This window comes from Mytilus californianus, unplaced genomic scaffold (genome assembly GCF_021869535.1).
Source record: "Mytilus californianus isolate M0D057914Y unplaced genomic scaffold, xbMytCali1.0.p SCAF_7, whole genome shotgun sequence".
In the NCBI taxonomy this organism is placed as follows: Eukaryota; Metazoa; Mollusca; class Bivalvia; order Mytilida; family Mytilidae; genus Mytilus; species Mytilus californianus.
The window spans coordinates 66211311-66230702 of record NW_026262723.1 but is presented as its reverse complement, the minus strand read 5'-3'; the positions used below and the strand labels follow the sequence as shown (position 1 = coordinate 66230702).

General features: G+C 33.9%; 1 protein-coding gene across 1 annotated transcript; it reads left to right on the top strand.

The window, feature by feature from the left end:
* The first annotated feature begins 5089 nt into the window (after positions 1-5089).
* Positions 5090-19119, top strand: LOC127709083 (uncharacterized). The gene is made up of 9 exons (XM_052214433.1): positions 5090-5134; positions 7366-7410; positions 8271-8353; positions 10037-10108; positions 10615-10756; positions 14480-14571; positions 15641-15709; positions 16832-16985; positions 18838-19119. The coding sequence occupies exons 1-9, from the start codon at positions 5116-5118 to the stop codon at positions 18870-18872; spliced, it is 711 nt and encodes a 236-aa protein (XP_052070393.1). The 5' UTR covers positions 5090-5115; the 3' UTR covers positions 18873-19119.
* Positions 19120-19392: the final 273 nt, after the last annotated feature.

Genomic DNA, 19392 nt, shown 5'->3' with positions numbered 1-19392 from the left:
TACGCATTTTCAGTCTTGGTCTCTGGTAAAGGTCCAACGCAATCAATTAGTACTCGACTGAAATGTTCTTCATAGGCTGGAGTTGGCAGAAATTGTGCTGGTGGTATTTTCTGGTTAGGCTTACCAACAACCTGGCGTATATGGCATGATTTGCATTATTCTGTGACATCATTTCTAAGTCTGGGCCAGTAGAAATGCTGCAAGATCTTAAGACAAGTCTTCCTCATACCTAAATGTCCAGCGAAAGACCAAGAATTTTTTGCCTATAGACTTTAGGCACCACCAATTGGTATACCACTCTCCATTCCTCCTCTGGGATAGCATCAGGGGGCCTCCACTTCCTCATTAAAAGCCGTCTTGATGGTAATAGCATTCGGCCACTTTGTCTGCTTCCTCCTGTAGTTGAGCCCTCTTGCGGGGCTGAAGAACCTCAGGGCCTTTATTTTGTTCTTCCACTAACTTTCGTATGTCTAATGAATGACTGTACACGTCTGGCCATGGCATTATTACATGTTTGTTAGTACTAGGTGGTCTTTTTATGGCCTTTTCTGAGCCACAGGAACCGTCAATGTCGGCAAGGAAAGTGTCAGAAAGGTTCATATAATCATTCTGGCCTTCTAAATCCTCATTTTGTTGTTTGTCGCCCTAGTAACAACACAAGCTGGATACAGTTCAGCATCATCTTCAGGTGATTTAACATCCACCACCCGTTCACTAGTAACAATTGGTTCAGCAACCACTTTGTTCAAAGCTAGATCATTTCCTTGCAATAATGAATTCACCTCAATAGGGAAATTAGGACGAACACCCACAACAACTGGTCCAGTAGTTAAATCTGATGGAGGGGAACATCTATACAACCTAACTCCACACCTTGTAACAAAACGAAGGCACCAACGGAAGTCTCCTGCTCGGACAAAGGCAACACACCTTCTAACAACAAAGTCTGAGAAGCTCTAGTGTTCCGTAAAATCTTAATAGGCTAACAAACCCATCAGACATAAAGGGTTTATAATCATCCATGTTATCTCAAAAACTGGACTTAAAAGCCTGACTCGCCTATCTCTTTCATTCTTCCTCTGGAGTCTAAAACAATCAGCCATCAGGTGACCATTTTTCTTACAATAAGCACAAGTTAGTGACTTCTTCTCAAATGGATCAAATTTGGACTAGACATATTATTACTAGATTGACTCTTATTCTGTGCAACAGGCTTACTATCAGTACGCCCAGTACTTTGATTTTTATAATTTCCTCTCGAGGTATTAAAATGTAGACCTTTGAAACTTCTTTTATGTGAAAGGGTATAATTATCGGAAACAACAGCTGCATCTTGCAATGTCTCAACAGTTTTGTCATCCAAATGTGTTTTTAAGTCTAAATGAACACACTGCTTGAACTCTTCTAATAACATTACCTTCTTATTTTATCAAAATTGTTATCTATTTCTTTGACGTAAGCCATTTATCAATTACATCTTCTTTTTCCCTAGCAAATTCAAAATAGGTTTATGATTCAAACTTTTTATAAGACCTAAATTTCTGTCTATATGCTTCTGGCATTAGCTCATAAGCTTTCAAAACTTCCTGTTTTACCGTGTCATAATCAGAACTTTTTTCTGAAGAAAGTGCTGAGTAAATTTCAGCGGCCTTGCCCTGAAAAAGACTTTGTCATTGTTTCTTTAAAATATAATAACTTGTTCATGGATTGAAACTCATGATCTGTATTTGCTGAATTTTCTTTAGAATGCCTTTGGTATCTTTCGCCTTTTTTAAAACTAAATATTTTTGTTTAATTTATAAAGGAATAAGAACGATTTCACATCTTGTTCGTGAAAATCAAATTTAAGATAAGCGTTCATATAGTAAGTTTAGTTGTATATCATGATAACGAATTCATTACTGAAGATAAGGTCGATCTAGTTCATGTATGTATTGTTGTTTTCTAAATTTAAAGTTATACTTCATACATATTTCACATCCATTTTTTTATGGAAATATTCTTTATAAAGCACAAAAATGTCAGTATTCACCTCTGAAACTAACAAAACCTTTAAATAGACTTATTAAGAAGGGATATAGTTACGATACTGTTGTCAGGTCATTAAAGATTGCATATTTTGGCGTTAATATTGATTCACTTATAGGGTCTTTGCATCGGCACTAAACACATTTATTTAAAAACCAGTTGTTGGCATGACACGGGTTATGTTCTTCTCATATATGTTATGATGGTATGATACTAAACCCCTAACGGGAAGGATTGTGCCTGATATTCATATGATGAAGACATAATCTTTCAATCAGTTTAATTGAAGTCTGGAGCTGGCATGTCAGTTAACTGCTAGTAGTCTGTTGTTATTTATGTATTATTGTCATTTTGTTTATTTTCTTTGGTTACATCTTCTGACATCAGACTCGGACTTCTCTTGAACTGAATTTTAATGTGCGCATTGGCTAGAGGTATAGGGGGAGGGTTGAGATCTCATAAACATGTTTAACCCCGCCGCATTTTTGCGCCTGTCCCAAGTCAGGAGCCTCTAGCCTTTGTTAGTCTTGTATTATTTTTAATTTTAGTTTCTTGTGTACAATTTGGAGTTTAGTATGGCGTTCATTATCACTGAACTAGTATATATATTTGTTTAGGGGCCAGCTGAAGGACGCCTCCGGGTGCGGGAATTTCTCGCTGCATTGAAGACCTGTTGGTGGCCTTCTGCTGTTGTCTGTTCTGTGGTCGGGTTGTTGTCTCTTTGACACATTCCCCATTTCCATTCTCAATTTTATATACCATTTCTACGAGTTTCGTTATTTTACTATATGTACGTTTTATTTCCTTTTCTTTGATTTTCTTCAATGATTGTTGAATCTCCGGAATATAAAAGAATAATGTCAAGATCCAATGGTTATTCAATGTTAATATATGTTTGAATAAGATACTGAAGCTTACATATAGCATTCATTTGAAATGTCCAATTGCAATTCAAAGAATTATATTTATACTCTGCTTTTAATCTATGCCAGTGAAAATTGTCACGTAGAACCGTAACATACAACTTGAATTTACATTTATCCGAATTTTAACTATCTGTGTGTTCATTTTCAACTTTTCTTAATCTTTGAGGACAACCAACCAATCACAACTTAGTTGACAACATTTTTTTACAAAACAGAGACACGAAGTAAGAGTGAACAAGCGCTAAAACAAGTTAGATGTAAAGTAAACTTAGCATCTTAGCCAAGGGCAACAGTTACAAATGTATCATAGTGATTATACATAAATATTACTGTAAATAAATGGTGTCTATAGTCTTCTGATTTGGTGCGTCGTAGTTGTCCCTAAGACAGTATAATGGGAAATAAATAACGACATTATTTAAGTCAATGATTATGAATGTAAAACAGAAAAGACGCTGACAGATGATAGTAATGATTAAAAGTCGTTACTTTGGGCAGACACATCAAATAAGTAGTTGAATTTATGATAAATTGTTTGGATCATGATGACGTATAAAAACTGCGCCCAAAGTTGACCAACTTTTCAACTTAACTTTCTGAAAAAAGGACCAAAATATCACCCACTGTCGAAAATAACTTGGGAAGAGTGTCGTCAGGTTATTAAAGATGTTCTTTCAGCCTTTTGTAAAAAATGGTGTAAACGGGAGAAATCTGACAAAAAGTCACTTAATTCCTATTGGAATAAATGTCTGAATATTATTGATATTAGCATATCACATTTCGAAAATAATTTAGAAATGAATAAAAGAATAAGCAATACGCCCATTTCTAGGATTAAAAAATAAAATTCAAGTACTCACAAAGCGTTTTGTGTTCGTACCGGCCGACAAAGCGGCCAACAATGTGGTGGTGGTATGACATAAATACTACACGGAAGTCCTTAAGAATGAAATTGTACATTCAACTACATTCAAGGCCGCACGCTCTACGGAGAGATATATATAAAATAAGGTCTCTTCTGAACATTTGAAGGTCCCCACTATGTATTGGTTACCTTAACTACACAAAAAACCCGTAAAATATCGTTTCATCTCCGCCTCTAGTAATGTTCTACTACTAGAATTTCAGTGCTTTTAACGAGTTCCGTAACTACTATAAAAGAACTGATCATTCATTTTTGTAATAGAACATATGAAAATAGTGGTATTAACCATTTTTGGAGTGTAAAATATTCTTTGGATGTTTTAGATGAATTACGTGCTTTTGATGGTCCTTTTGATTCGGTTGACAGTTTTGACTTTTCCGATCTTTACACTACACTTTCACACAATCTTATCAAAGAAAAGTTGTCCTATTTGATCAAATACTCGTTCGATAAATCTAATAGCAAATTTATTTGCTGCAACTCACATAAAGCATTTTTCTCAAACGAGAAAGGTAAATATGCTAGATATACTTACTGGAGGTGTGATGAGATGATTACAGCCGTAAATTTTCTCCTTGAGAACATTTATGTTCGTTTCGGCAATAAAGTTTATCAACAGATTGTTGGTATTCCTATGGGCACCAATTGTGCTCATTTAATAACAGACTTGTTCCTGTACTGTTATGAATCACAGTTTATGGCCAAACTCAGTAAAGACCCGTCTAAATATTAGAATATATAAAGAAGTCTAATATTGAAAGTTTGCAAATACATGTACTAGTATATGAATACATTTGCGTTTATATTAACATCCAAAAGGGGAAAACTTCATAATTTCTTTTTTTGAAAAATCCAATGTTAACAATATGTTTCAATCCGTTTAACAGTCGAGAACATATTAACACGATAGACTGGTAAAGAAAGAGTGAAATAATTCTGACTATTCAAAGCCATGAAACGAATAATTTAATTGTCCAGAACCAGTAAATTTATAGGTACGGACATGATTTCAAAATTGAACAATTTTCAATTTTTAAATAATGTAACTGTACTTGATCTCCGTAATGCAAAAAGAAACTTTTAAATTATTAGATAAAATTATTTGTTGTGTTCGGTTCCATAGTAGTTTTGATATTTTTTTTTTATTTTTCCGAAATTATGCTTCGAAGATTAATATTTGTTTTTTTTTTAATTTTTTTATTGAAACTACAGTTTTAAAGTGATATTTTGAAGAAAATGACCATGCTGTCTACAGGTAAGATTTTTTTCTTATGTAAATTAGAATCAATTTATTAATTGCTTTTGATACTCAAAATCACATACATATATGTAAGAGGAAGTCCATAAAAATAAACTTCATTTGAACTTTGGTGGATAGTTGTCTCATTAGCAATCATACCACATCTCCTTATTTTTATAAAATCCAACGCTATCGATCAACGGAACAAGTGAAAAATAACTGCCATATTCCTGACTTGGTACTTGAATATTGACCATAAGTGATTCGATTTTATACCACTTCTGTTCCATTCCCTTTTCAAATGCCCTACCCTATCATATATAAATGAAGGGTCTGCGACACTAAAATAATTTTGCTAGATTAACGTTAACGCTACAGATTAAATAAAATTGAGAATGGAAACGGGGAATGCGTCAAAGAGACAACAACCCGACCAATGAGCAGAAAACAGCCGAAGGCCACCAATGGCTCTTCAACACAGCGAGAAAATCCCACACCCGGAGGCGGGCTTCAGCTGTCCCCTAAACAATAATGTATACTAGTTCAGCTAACGGCACTAAACTCCGAAACATATAAATGAACCAGAATTAAAAGAAACATACAAGACTAACAAAGACCAGAGGTTCCTGACTTGAGACAGGCGCAAAATGAGGCGGGGTTAAACATGTTTTGAGATAACTGAACCCTCCACCTATATCTCTAGCCAATGTGGAACAAACAAACACACATCAATACTTGTGAGATCTCCCCCCTCCCCTAATACTTCTAGCTAATGTGGAATAAACAAACACACAGAAATACAAACTTGTTTTTTTTCCAAAATTAAGGTAATGGCGAATAGTTACCCCAAATATACGACACATCATTTTAGATTCATATGTATATATATATATATATATATATATAAGTCTGAAAATTACACCCAACAGTGTTAGAATTAGATTTTTCTGCTGACAAATTTTTGTCCGTCCCTCAGCGGGATTCGAACTCACACCTTTGATACACTACAGCACCAATCGCTTAGCCTCATGTCCAGCGCTCTAGACCACTCGACCACATCCGCTATATAAAAAAATATAACTTCAATAGTCGTAGTGTTACCTTGTCACGGAAGGCGAATCTAGAGAATTTATATATACAAAATGTCAGCATAGCATTCTAAGCGGTAATCAAAATATATATTACGAATATAAAAATAAAATGAAACAATACAAAAAAAGAACTTCAGTGAATCGCATGATCTCCAAAACGGAAGGAGACCTGGGTGCACCCACAGTATAAGAATATCATTTTGTGCATGCACACCAAATTCAGACCAGATCTAGGAGTTCTGTTCTTCTATCAACACACTTAACGGTGAAATTGAACAAATAATAACAAAATTATTGACAACAGTAATAAATTTTACAGTGTAGCTCGAGGCAAAACATTTTGAAACCCAAAAACTTAATGCAAACGTTGAAAAGCCGATACAATCAAAAAGTACCTAAATCACAACCAAATCTGGACAAGGACTACATGACGTAAATGTAAACTAATGTACGACGTCCAAGAAAGAGCAAAACCCATTTCGCACAACACTCTATAAAATGCCAAGGCATGCAAAAAATGTGAACAAATGAAATGAGAAAACCAATGGCCTGATCTATTCAAAATTAATACTGGAGTATAGGCTTCATACGTTAACTTGGGCATGTTGGGACAGGCACATTAAGGATGTGGATGGATTAAGCTGGTTTGTAAGCGCTCAAATTTCCCCGTACTTGGAGCAGCAAATTGAAAGCACAACATAGGACCAAAGTTTCGAAATCATGTGGAAAGGGTTTGACTCATCAGATTTATACGAGGCACAAAACATCAATGCAACTAACAAAATAATTAAAGACTTAATTTACCAATCAAATATTTTTTCTTAACAGTTTCTAACAACTATTTCAAAGCCAATCACAATTGATAAGAATGAATAGTTTTCCTGAACTGAAATATAAATCACTAGACATCCGACGGATTGAGTTTAAAGACAGTTTACAGTGTCTGGTTATGGGACGACCATTTGATATTCTGAGGGGAGGGTGGCGGGGCAGTAGGATTTTATACGAATTGACTATTCATGTTCAACTGTTGCTACGCATGTTTGTATTTTCTATAGAAGTAAATAAACTGTACAGATAGATTGATATGTACCGATTAATGTCAATTAAGTTGTTAATGAAGTAAGGAAATAAGCCGATGTCTTTATTTTTCAGTTGGCGTTCCAATTCTGTTAATGTTTTATTTGTCATGTGTAGACGGTAAGTTTACAAACTGTTTGGCATTCTTATGAACATGAAACACTATTCTATAATCCCAACAAAATAAAAGATAATATCTTCACTAAATGACACGAATGCCGTAGAAAGTAATTAAATGAGAATGATTATTAGAATAGAGAATGGAAATATGGAATATGTCAAAGAGACAACAACCCGATCAAAGAGCAGAACACAGCCGGAATATCGAAATAAGAATTGTAAAAAGAGGAAATGTACAAAATACAACTTGAAGGCTGAAAAGAAGCATGTAATTGACATTTACTTCTCATTTCCACTTAGATGTTGGAGTTATGAATTAATCGGTCGACATATGCCATGTCACAAACATTTTTATTGTACATTTGAACGCATTGCACATCCAAAAAATCATAAGATTTCTTGAGAAAAATAATAATTCAAATTTATAGTTTTCTTACGCAGTTACTCCAGTTATGAATTTACTGATAATCCAGGGATTCTCATTTTTTTCCTTCTCTAGGTTGTGGTTAAAAATTTGTTAATACTAAACTTTATTATTTTATTAGTTGCTGATAGAAAAGGGGGAAAAATATACCAAAGGGGGTTAATCAAACACAAAAAGTTCGCAAAAAAGTTATCAAATTCAACAGACTTATAATTTAGTAAGCCAGATGCCCATTGTGTCACATAATTAGTTGGAAGTTTAAACAAGTTAAGGGAATGAATATAAGCAGACATATAACTAAAAAAATATTACCAAAGGAAAGCAGGACATACTTATGAATTTCCTATTTACAGCCATATTTATATAAACCATGTGTCAATGATTAAGTTACATGAGTCCAGGCATGTTTCAATAATTGAATACAATTTGTTCACAGGATTAACCTGTCTGTCGTGCAATAGTGTTGCTGATATCAATGACTGTCTGCAGACTCTCGCAACATGTCAAAATAGTAACGAGGTAACTATGTTAGTAATGCTGTGGTAATTAGCAATATAGTTTGATAACACAATTTAAGACAAAAAGTTAAAACGATTTCATTCGTTTCTTTCATATCCATCCCATTTAGGACCTTATTTCAAAAAAAGTTCTAATCTGATCTCGGCTACCAGAATTCTTGTAAAAAGAAAAAGTAAGAGACTTGTTCCGTGCTTTTTAAGAAATCTTGGGGGGGGGGGGGGGGAGACAGGATCAGCCCTATTTCCCCCTAGTGTCACGAGAAGCTCACTTCTCCCTTGTAGTAAAGTCTACGACGTCAGTTGGAAAATAAATAATTATCCATTTGAAAAAAAGATAATAACCTTGAAGTTCTTTTAATCAGTTTAGCGTTATCACAATATCATCGTATCAGTATACTGTCATTCAAAATCACATGATTGTTTACTGTATGTATGCATTAATCGCCATGCGAATCCATACTGAGCCAAAATATCACAAAATATATAGGAAATAAGACACAATCAGTTTATTAACACAGCAGACGAATCTTTGAAACTTCATAGTAAGATCGTGAAAACGTGTCCCTTGCGAGGAGATACACATGCAGTCTTATAACCCTGTTATAGCATTTTTTGTGGCAGGCGTAAACACATGTAAGCGAAGTCATCACAATGTGAACTTGCACGTGTGTTCGGTTTTTTTTAAGAATCGTAATTGCCGTATGTTGTTGCTGACAATTGGAAATCTGAAATACTCAAGTTTGTCATAGATCCTAGTTTTAAGTCGTCCATCTGTCCATGGAAGTAAAATGAGTCAATATAATACTTCCATGATCTGTGTTTATTAAAAAAAAAAGAAAAGAAAAGAAGATGAACGTAAACCTGAAGACCGCGACAGAAAGGTTTAGAGATAACTACTACACAAAATTTTAATGACCAAAAAGCGTTCATTCATTAAAGCTGCTTTTTACAGCACATTTTATGAAGCAAATATGTTTTAATTGTCAGGTGTGTTGCCTCATAGGTTCACTTATCCATAAGTGGTTTCGTTCTCTACTCCATAAAAGAAACTTCAAAATACCAATTAAGTACTTTAGACAGGCGTTCTGTCTATGTAAGACTCGCCAGTTTAAAATGGAGAAAGTTTCAATTTCCATCAACTGAAAATCAAAATGCACATACACCAAATGACATTGAACCAAAAGACAGCATCAGATTTGTTTTTTTACGGGAATTTAAAATGGAAGTTTAGTTTTATATTGAAAAAGAGGCAAAAGATACCATAGGGATATTCAAACTCATAAGTGGAAAATAAACTGACAACGCCATGGCTAAAAAAGAAAAAGACAACCAGAAAAACAATAGTACATGTAATACACAACATAGAAAACTAAAGACTGAGCAACACGAACCCCAACAAAAACTGGGGGTTATCCCAGGTGCTCCGGAAGGGTAAGGAGATCCTGCTTCACATGTGGCACCAGTCGTTTTGATCATGATTTTCTAATTCAACTTACCAATTGAAGGGCATTTTCTGAAAACGTTGATTCATAATTTTTAACGGTATATGTGAAAATGTTTATGTTTATATAATTTTATGTTAGGATACAAAAAAAAAATAATCTGTAAAAATGACGATATAGATTACTTTTAAAATTGTATATCAAGAGTTTGGCTGACCGTCGATAAATTTTGTATATTCTAGGAGTGTTATCTTGACAAAACAATTCTTCCGTCTCTCCAAGCTGTGTTTTCTGCCGGTTGCAGATCTAAAAAGGTAATGTACATGATGCAATATGTCATATTTGTGAACGAAATCAAATTCATTTTTTACCTTTTGCCCCTGCAAAAAAGCAATTCATAAACCGAAAAATGGTATAACATTGTTGTATAATATTCAAATGTATTATGAAAAAATGTCTCTTCGGTGATGCTCAATGACAATTTATTTGAAAAAAAAACCAAAACTTATAGAAACGCTGAAGAGCAATATAAAATCAAAAAGGACTAATTCAAACTAAAGTATAGCCAACTTACGATTTGTGCAACGATACTGTAGTGTTATTCTTTTCGCATTCTTTATTAAAAAAGCATAACAAAATAACTCCCACCCCTCAACACCAAAAATTAAATAAAAAAAATACTCATCTGCAATTTCTGCATAATATAGTACAATGTAATATACTGACTCATCAACTAATTTGTTAATCTAAGAAAACGTAATAATGTCATTGTGTATTCAATAATTTATATATTGTATTCAAAAATGATTTATGCAAATAGGTTTGCGATTTATTTGCTGCCGCAACAGGGAAAAGAGAAGTGTCAAGATCAAAGAGAACAAATGTTGCCTGCGCTCAGTGCTGTACGACAAGCTCAAATAATTCAACAGGAATACCGTGTAATGGCTATCTGTGTAACCAAAGTACGTACTTGCATCTCAACTAAATAAGTATATAGTCTATATACTTATTTATGCATTCATATTTATTTTGATAATGTTGACACACGATTTATTCAACTCGTTTACCTAGATTTGCGTACAGCGAGATCGCTATGTAAAATAAATGTCAACAAAGCACCATAGAAATAAATCAAAGGACACAAACGTTGTCAAGATGCTATAATAATTGGAACGCTGTCGGAATTACTTTGACTCTATTTCAGATTATTGTACTAAGTGGTGTAATAAATAATAAAAAAATAAAGTGATGAACTATGTTGACAAACGTATAAAATTATTATACTTCAGAGATAACATTGTAAAGTTTAAAAATCGAAGCTCACTGAACCTTAAATAAGATCAAAACTAAAAGATTGATTGATTGATTGGTTGGTGTTTAACGGCACTTTTAGCACTATTATACTATGCAGTTTTTATTGGGGGAGGAAGTCGGAGTGCCCAGAGAGAATCACCGACCTTCGGTAGGAAAACTGACAAAAAAGTTAGTCAATTATGGTTGGAGTCGAGTGTACCTGCCACGTTCAAAACTAAGATATTGAGATTATAAAATACACGTATATACCTTTATACGTTATACCATCTGATAAGGTGGCAAACGATGTTGTGTTTTTGTAAAGTAAGTATTTCATGGACGTCTCACGCAAGGTAAGGACGAGACATGATGAGATCCATTTTTTTCGCCCTTGAATTGCAAAAAGTAAATATTTTCAAGCCTTTCAAAATTCTATTGATACATATGCAGGTTGCTATAATTAAAGAACACTTCAGTGCAGAAAGGTCAATCGTGATGTCACTATGATGTCATAAACATGTTGAAATGAACATATTTGACTACTTTTGGACAAAATAGATATGAGCAACAGCATTATCCCATAAGATATTTTTTATAAATTAACATCTTTATGAAACTAGAGGCTCACAAGAGCCTGTGTCGCTCACCTGATTCTACTTTGGTTTTGGAAATCATGTAAAAATAGATTAAAAAGATAACAGATACCCTAATAATGATTGAGGCCAAATTTGGTTTAAAATTGACCCCGTAATTTAATCAAAAGCAGAAAGCTTTTGTAAAGTTTACAGAAATTACTATTGAATTTATAGAAAATGACTTTATAAGGACAATAACTCCAACAAGATGTCAATTGACAATTTTGCTAATGTTGACTTATGTGCAGATCTTCTTTTCTTGATATTTTTGCAGTTTACAGTATATCTCAATCTATAAAGATACATGTATTAAGGTCTTCATCAGCACATCATAAGGAACATTTAAGCCATGTTTGGTTTCATTCTATTCATAGAAGAAGCATTTGTATATATTTCCCATAGGGTCTTATGTTAAACTAAGTCCCCTGCTGGTGGCCATCTTGGATGATGGTTCGGCTTTGTAGCCACAACAACACTTAGTCAGCACCTCATTAGGAACATTCAAGCCATGTTTGGTTTCATTCTATTCAGTGGTTCTCTAGAAGAAAACATTTGTATGTATTTCCCATTGGGTCCTATATTGAACTTATTCCCCCTGCAGGCAGCCATCTTGGATGACATATAAGCTACAAAGTAACAACACTTGGTCAGCACCTAAAAAGAAACATTCATACTATGTTTGGTTTCAATCCATTAAGCTTTTTTTTTAGTAGAAGACATTTGTATATATTTCCCATACGGTCATTTGTTAAACTAAATCCCCCGTTAGCAGCCATCTTGGTTGATGGATTTGCTACAAAGTAACAACAATGGGTCAGCACCTCAAAAGGAACATTCATGCCATGTTTGGTTTCATTCCATTCAGTGGTTCTTCAAAATAAGACATTTGTATGTATTTCACATAGGGTCCTTTGTTAAACTAAGTTCCCCGCTGGCAGCCATCTTGGATTATTGATTGGCTTCAAAGTAACAACACTTGGTCAGCACCTCATAAGGAACATTCATGCCATGTTTGCTTTCATTCCATTCAGTGGTTCTCTAAATGAAGACATTTGTATGTATTGTCCATAGGGTCCTATGTTGAACGAAGTCCCCCTCCCCCGCTGGCGGCCATCTTGGATGATGGATCGTCTACAAAGTTACAACACATGGTCAGCATCTCATAAGGAACATTCATGCCATGTTTTATTTCATTCCATTCTGTGGTTCTCTAAAAGAAGACATTTGTATGTATTTCCCATAGGGTCCTATGTTAAACTAAGTCCCTCTCTGACGGCCATCTTGGATGATGGATCGGCTTCAAAGTAACAACACTTAGTCAATACCTCATAAGGAACATTCATGCCATGTTTGGTTTCATTCCATTTAGTGGTTCTCTAAAAAAAGACATGAGTACAATGTATGTATTGTCCATATGGTCCTATGTTAAACGAAGTCCCCCGCTGGCGGCCATCTTGGATGATTGATCGGCTACAAAGTTACAACACTTGGTCAGCACCTCATAAGGACATTCATGCCATGTTTTATATAACTCCATTCATTGGTTCTCTAAGAGAAAACATTTGTATGTATTGTCCATAGGGTCCTACATGTATGTTAAACGAAGTCCCCCGCTGGCCGCCATCTTGGATGATGGAACAACACTTGGTCAGCACCTCATAAAGAACATTCATACTATGTTTTATTTCATTCCATTCAGTGGTTCTCTAGAAGAATTTCAAAATATAAAAAGTTAACGACGACGACGACAACGGACGACGACGACAACGGACGACGACGACGGCGGACGACGGACGCCAAGTAATGAGAAAAGCTCACTTGGCCCTTCGGGCCAGTTGAGCTAAAAATCACATCGTCAAGGTAGCAGTATTCGGTAAAATCATAACCATAAGTACACACCTCATGGAACCTGGACGATCTAACCACTATGAATATTTGGCCGAGACGCCAGACGGCCTTAACGTGAATCTGGACTCCATAGTATACGGTTTCTAAGCCAGGTGTCAAGTTGGCATTACTAGACGCATAGACGTTTTAAAAAAATAATCACATTGGTGTTTTTCCATAGCCAGGATTGCCAATCTATATATATCGCCTGTAAAGTATTTGAGGAATGAACTTGGACACGTGTCCATCATCGTTTGAACTCATTGGAAACTATTGAACATATTGGAATCGCATATCTCGGGGAATGTTACAGCATGTCTCACTGAATGGAACTATAGGTTTGCATTGAAGATGTGAAACTGTAGTTTTGTAAATAGATGGAAATAAATACATGTACTTGATATCAAATTCCCCCCCCCCCCAAAAAAAAAAAAAAGTCTTGAGTATTGGAACTTTCATCCGTCTGATGATTTGTACATTGTCAGATTTTTCACATTTAAAGGGTGCCAATCATTTCTCTTTTGGTAAACAACAGCTAGATTATTATTTTAACATGTGTAGTAATTTTTCTTATTTACCTAAAGTCATTTCCTGTTTGCTTTGTCTTGCATCCTCTAAATGGACATACTTATTTGAAAACCACAACCAGAAAAATAGTTTTGGCTACATGTTTGTATATACGGGCGTCAATGAAGAGACATTGCTTGTCGAAATGCGCATCTGGTGCAATAAATTGGTACCGTTAATATTATTATCGAACATTAATCAAGAGGGTATCCCATTTTATAGACGAGAACAATACATTTGCTAAGCAACATTGAGGTTAAGTTTGTTCCTATATAATTAAGCACGTATTGTTTAATTTTATAGAACCAAAAACTGTTGGACATACTTGTGGTGTATGCGAAAGAATTGAGGACCCAACAACGTGTTCCATTATAAAAGACTGTCCACCAAATGAAGTAAGAATTCTGAACTAATTTGACGTTCATAATGTATCATGGTAAATATGTATTTTGCAGGTCACACCTGTTTCGATTTTAAGAGATGTTCTTCAAAACAGAGGCTTAGGTCAAATTGTCATTAAGAAAACACTGATTACAGTACAATTTGTAGACTATATTGAAGATGCAGTGTAGAAAATTCTCAATCATAAGATACATTAGAATTGTTCATTATATTAACTTTTGAAAAAAGCTATTACATTTTGCATATAAGTAAAAACACGAAAAAAAAAATGTTGCTAGCGAAGCATATTATAGACAGAATCAAAAAACGCAAATTTACCTAAAAGAAATATTTATAGTCGACAATGTTATAAGGTTTGCCACCTTCATGTTAAAAAAGATTAAGAAGACAAAAAAAAAAAAAACAAAAAAAAAAAAAAACGGTGTAGGGGTATATCATCGATACAGATATTGATTTTGTATTTTGTTTGTATAAATCTTTAAATTAAAGACATAAGATACCTTCATATGAAGAATCAAAACTCATAAGTCGAAGACGGATTGACAATGTCAGGGCAAAACAATGAAAAAGACGTAAAAGACAACACAAACAACAGTTTACGAAAAGCTACATAAAAGATAATTTAAAAGACAGAACATAACCAGCCCCACCAAAACCCTTAGGTAAAATCAGGTGCCTCGGAATTGAAACCAAACCCTTCTCCACATTTGGTAACCGTCATTATGTGAACATATATAGTAAGAAGAAGAACTTAAACAGACAAATATCTGAAACACGAAAAAAATACGTCTAATGAAAATGTTTAGAAAAAGGTGACTCTCTTTGTATAAAAGACAACGAGATGACATTAATCTCAAATGATCCATGTATTTTCCTTTTAATAACCAAATTACTTATCGAATGATGATTACTCTTACACGCATTTACGATAGTCCTTCTGTGCCGACATATCACAGAATGTTAACCCCCCCTTCACCCCAAAAAATAAAAATAAAATAATATCATCATTGGGCAGCAGTTGTATCACGTTATCCCTACCATAGATGTTTATCACTCTTGCAGGTTTGCGCCTCAGAATTAATTTTTGCCAATGGTAAACTTTTGAACAGACTTGGATGTGAGAGAAAAGAAGTAAGGTTGATTTTCTTCTTGTTTACCTACACAATTAAACTAAGCTTATCAACAATATGAATATCTGATGTCAAATGTGGAATATACGATGCTGGGTGGTACCGTAAGTTCGTTTTCCCAGAAGCCTGTTCATTTGACGTTATTTAATGAAATACAGGTGAGGACTTACCGGAAGAAAGAATTACCGGACGTGATGGAACATTGTACATACAAATTCTAGAAGAAAAAAAGTAGTTTTAATTCCCATAAATTGTACATACTATTCTTCAACATATTGTATTTTTAAGTAATTCAAAGGATAGTAAGTCTTATATCGTATGAAACAACTGTAAATTCTGTATGCTGCTACTCGTAAAATATTCAAAAAGATAATAAACGTTTGCCGCTAATCGTGAAATAATGTTTAATGACACAACTGACAAAGAAATAACATAATTAGTTGTACAATGACTTGCAGAGTGTACAATGAAACTATGGGCAAATGTGCAATGGACGAGATGCCAACTCAACACATTTGCAAGGCTCCTTTATTCTTTTATAATTTAATTTTGGATGTAACACGTCTTCTGATTGGCTGAAAGTGTTTTGTCTATCAGCTCATAGACATAATTTTGTCATGTGACCGTGACGTCATCAACGTTTTTTATCATGATTTACTCCTTTTTAGAATTAAATTATAAGGAATGACTGTAATATTTTTTTTCTGTCTATTCGAAATAACATAAAAAATGTGGTGCACACTTTAAATAACCCGCTACGCGAGTTATTCAGTGTGCACCACATTTTTAATGTTATTTCTTCATAGACAGAAAAAATATTACAGTCATTCCTTAAATATCATTATAAGTCAAGAACAATATTACAAGTTTATCCCGCTGATTTTTGACGTTAATGATGTTGTAAATTGTGTTGAATTTGTTTTTATATCTTATTTATATATACAAGACGTCGATGAAATTTCAGATGTTTATTCGTATGAATTAGTTATTGATTAGAAGACTTATTTTAGCATCATTGGCTATTTTTATCTATACATATATATTATATGTTATGACTTTTTGATAGATTCACGTCACGTGTAGTAAGCGAAAAGTGCATATTTATAATTGAAGCATGTTGTAGGTATGCGATCTCACCCTGAAAGGTTACAAGAAGTCAAATCCTGGAAAATATATTGGTCCTAACCGTAAAAGAGTAGATGGGGAAATAGTAATTTGTTCTTCGTGTTGCGATACACGTACCTGTAATATGGCAAATTGTAAATCATTAATTAACAGTAAGTGTAAAGTTATTGTCGCATTAAATTTACGTTTTTGGAAATATGTAAACATAGTTCATTATATTTAGTTTAAGATGACGAAGTACATGAAACTCTAAACACCAGTTTTGTATAATTTTTAATAATTTGGTTTAAAGTGCATCTTGCATGAAAAGTGTTGAGAATACAAAAGTAAATGAAAGGATCAAAGAGAGGCGAGAGATACCAAACGGATAATCAAACTCCTAAGTCGAAAACAAACTGAAAATCCCATGGCAAATCAATGGTATAACTATTAAGAATAGAAGGTTGAACTTCAAAATTTAAATACACTAAACAACTTAAAGCAGTATTCGACCTAAACTATCTTTGTCAGGAATTGCTGAAAGGAAGATAAGAAGGGTGGATATTTGCTAAGAGGTATTCATTATGTCGGAGTTCATGTAATACTTTAAAGCAAGAAGAAATGCTTTAATGGTCATAGAAATGTAAATCATGAAATAACAACCTGAATATTACCACAACAACAATAAAACCAACATAAAACGAAAACAAAATGACCTGTGCAATAGTATACAACTGTTAACACCAAATATATGAAAAGTAAAGGTGCACAAAATAAAGGAAGGCAATATATCATAAATCCCAACGATGATGATGATGATGATGATGATAACGTCCAGTGGCAAATATTATATGCATATCAGGACGAGAAAATGTTAGATTGTAACACGAATATGAACCCTGGTTTGCACCATACAGAAACGTTTGCCTGATTTCAATGTGAAGTTCATAAGGTTACAGCCCACAGGAAGACAAGTCACACTAGGGCAAGGGGTATCATTTTGACGCCGAGCCGATCAGTACTTACTCTCACCTCTAAATGCAACAAGTTTAGAAGAGAAACAGTAAATAAAACTTTTCTTTTTCGTCATGGCGTTGTCAGTTTATTTTCGACTTATGAGTTTGAACGTTCCTTTGATATTTCGCCTATCTTTTGCAAGTCTTTGATGTGACCTGGTCGAGGGCCGTTCCAACACTAAAAACTTCAAAACTTGAGGTGCTCCCGGGTTGAAAATATTTGTATAATCCCTTTTCAAAAAATAGAAATTACAAATAAAGAGCGAAAAAAGCTCCTCCTTTGTTTTAAATTTTTATGTAGAGTTTCACGTGCGAAAATTCCCAAATCAAGAAAAAACAATCATTGCTATTAATGATGAATTTAATAAAAGCAAGTTACTTGAATTATTTTATATCATCAAGGTAACGGTAAGTGTTATTGAACTTTTTATTAAATGAAATTAAGCTGGATCTTTACTGGTTTGAGTTTGGCCATAAACTGTTTTTCATGATAATACAGGAACAAGTTTGCTATTAAAGTGGCACAATTTGTGTCCTTAGGACTACCCACAACATTTCAATAAAATGTATTGCCTAAACATACAAAGATGTTATCCAGGAAAAAATGGTTCACAAGACAGGAGTCCAAAGAGGGATATGTCAACTATCTGGAGACATTATTGTAACTCCCAGTCGACAAGTGGTTGTCTTTACTTCTTAATTTCGTGTGTTTAGTGAAGAACAGTAAATATTTGGTTTGAACACCCGGGTATGGAACCCAGTATTTTCTGCACTTGTTTTGAAGCATAATTTTCTGATGATACCAACCCTAGAGGTCTTTGAAAATGCTTGTTCGAATTGTGTTACAATCGCAGTTATATAAACGGACAAGATTGTGATTAAAAAAAAATAACGATCATACATGTAGATTTGAACTCGGTGTTTTAAGAATATGAATCTAAATTACATACTAGTAGGCATATTTGTAAATTTCAAATATTCATTGTTTGTTATTCTCTTTTTTTTTTAGAACAGCCATGCTACAATACAACAGTATGTGGTTGAATAACAGCGTCACTCTACACATTTTACCAAAATGTTCATCAATTTTCTCAAATAAAGCAATTTTACATGAACACATATAATTTATAGGTATACCACACAAAACAAAAATTGAAATCAAATTTCAGTTTGTATTACTTTTATAAGGGGGATTAGTTTCTAGCATTTATTGTATAATTGCAATGAAATACTATAATCCTTAAGCTAAAGAATTGTTTTTCTTTTCGACGTTATTAAATCTTGCTCTAATTATTAGTCTTGATTCTTAGATTAGAGGGTTGCGACGACCTTTGTATAAATATGAATACTGTTGAAAATCGCTGTTACGTCTGATCTACTTGTTTGTGTGTGTACTTCATGCAGAAAACTAAAGTTAAACTTAGGTTGTTTGTCAGTTGAACCCTGAATTTTTCATTAGCTGTCAAAATTTTATAAAAAGACCCCCCCCCCCCCCCCACCAAAAAAAAAACAAAAAACAAACAAAAAAAAAAAAAAAAAAACAATTGGTCAAACGGGTTTTACT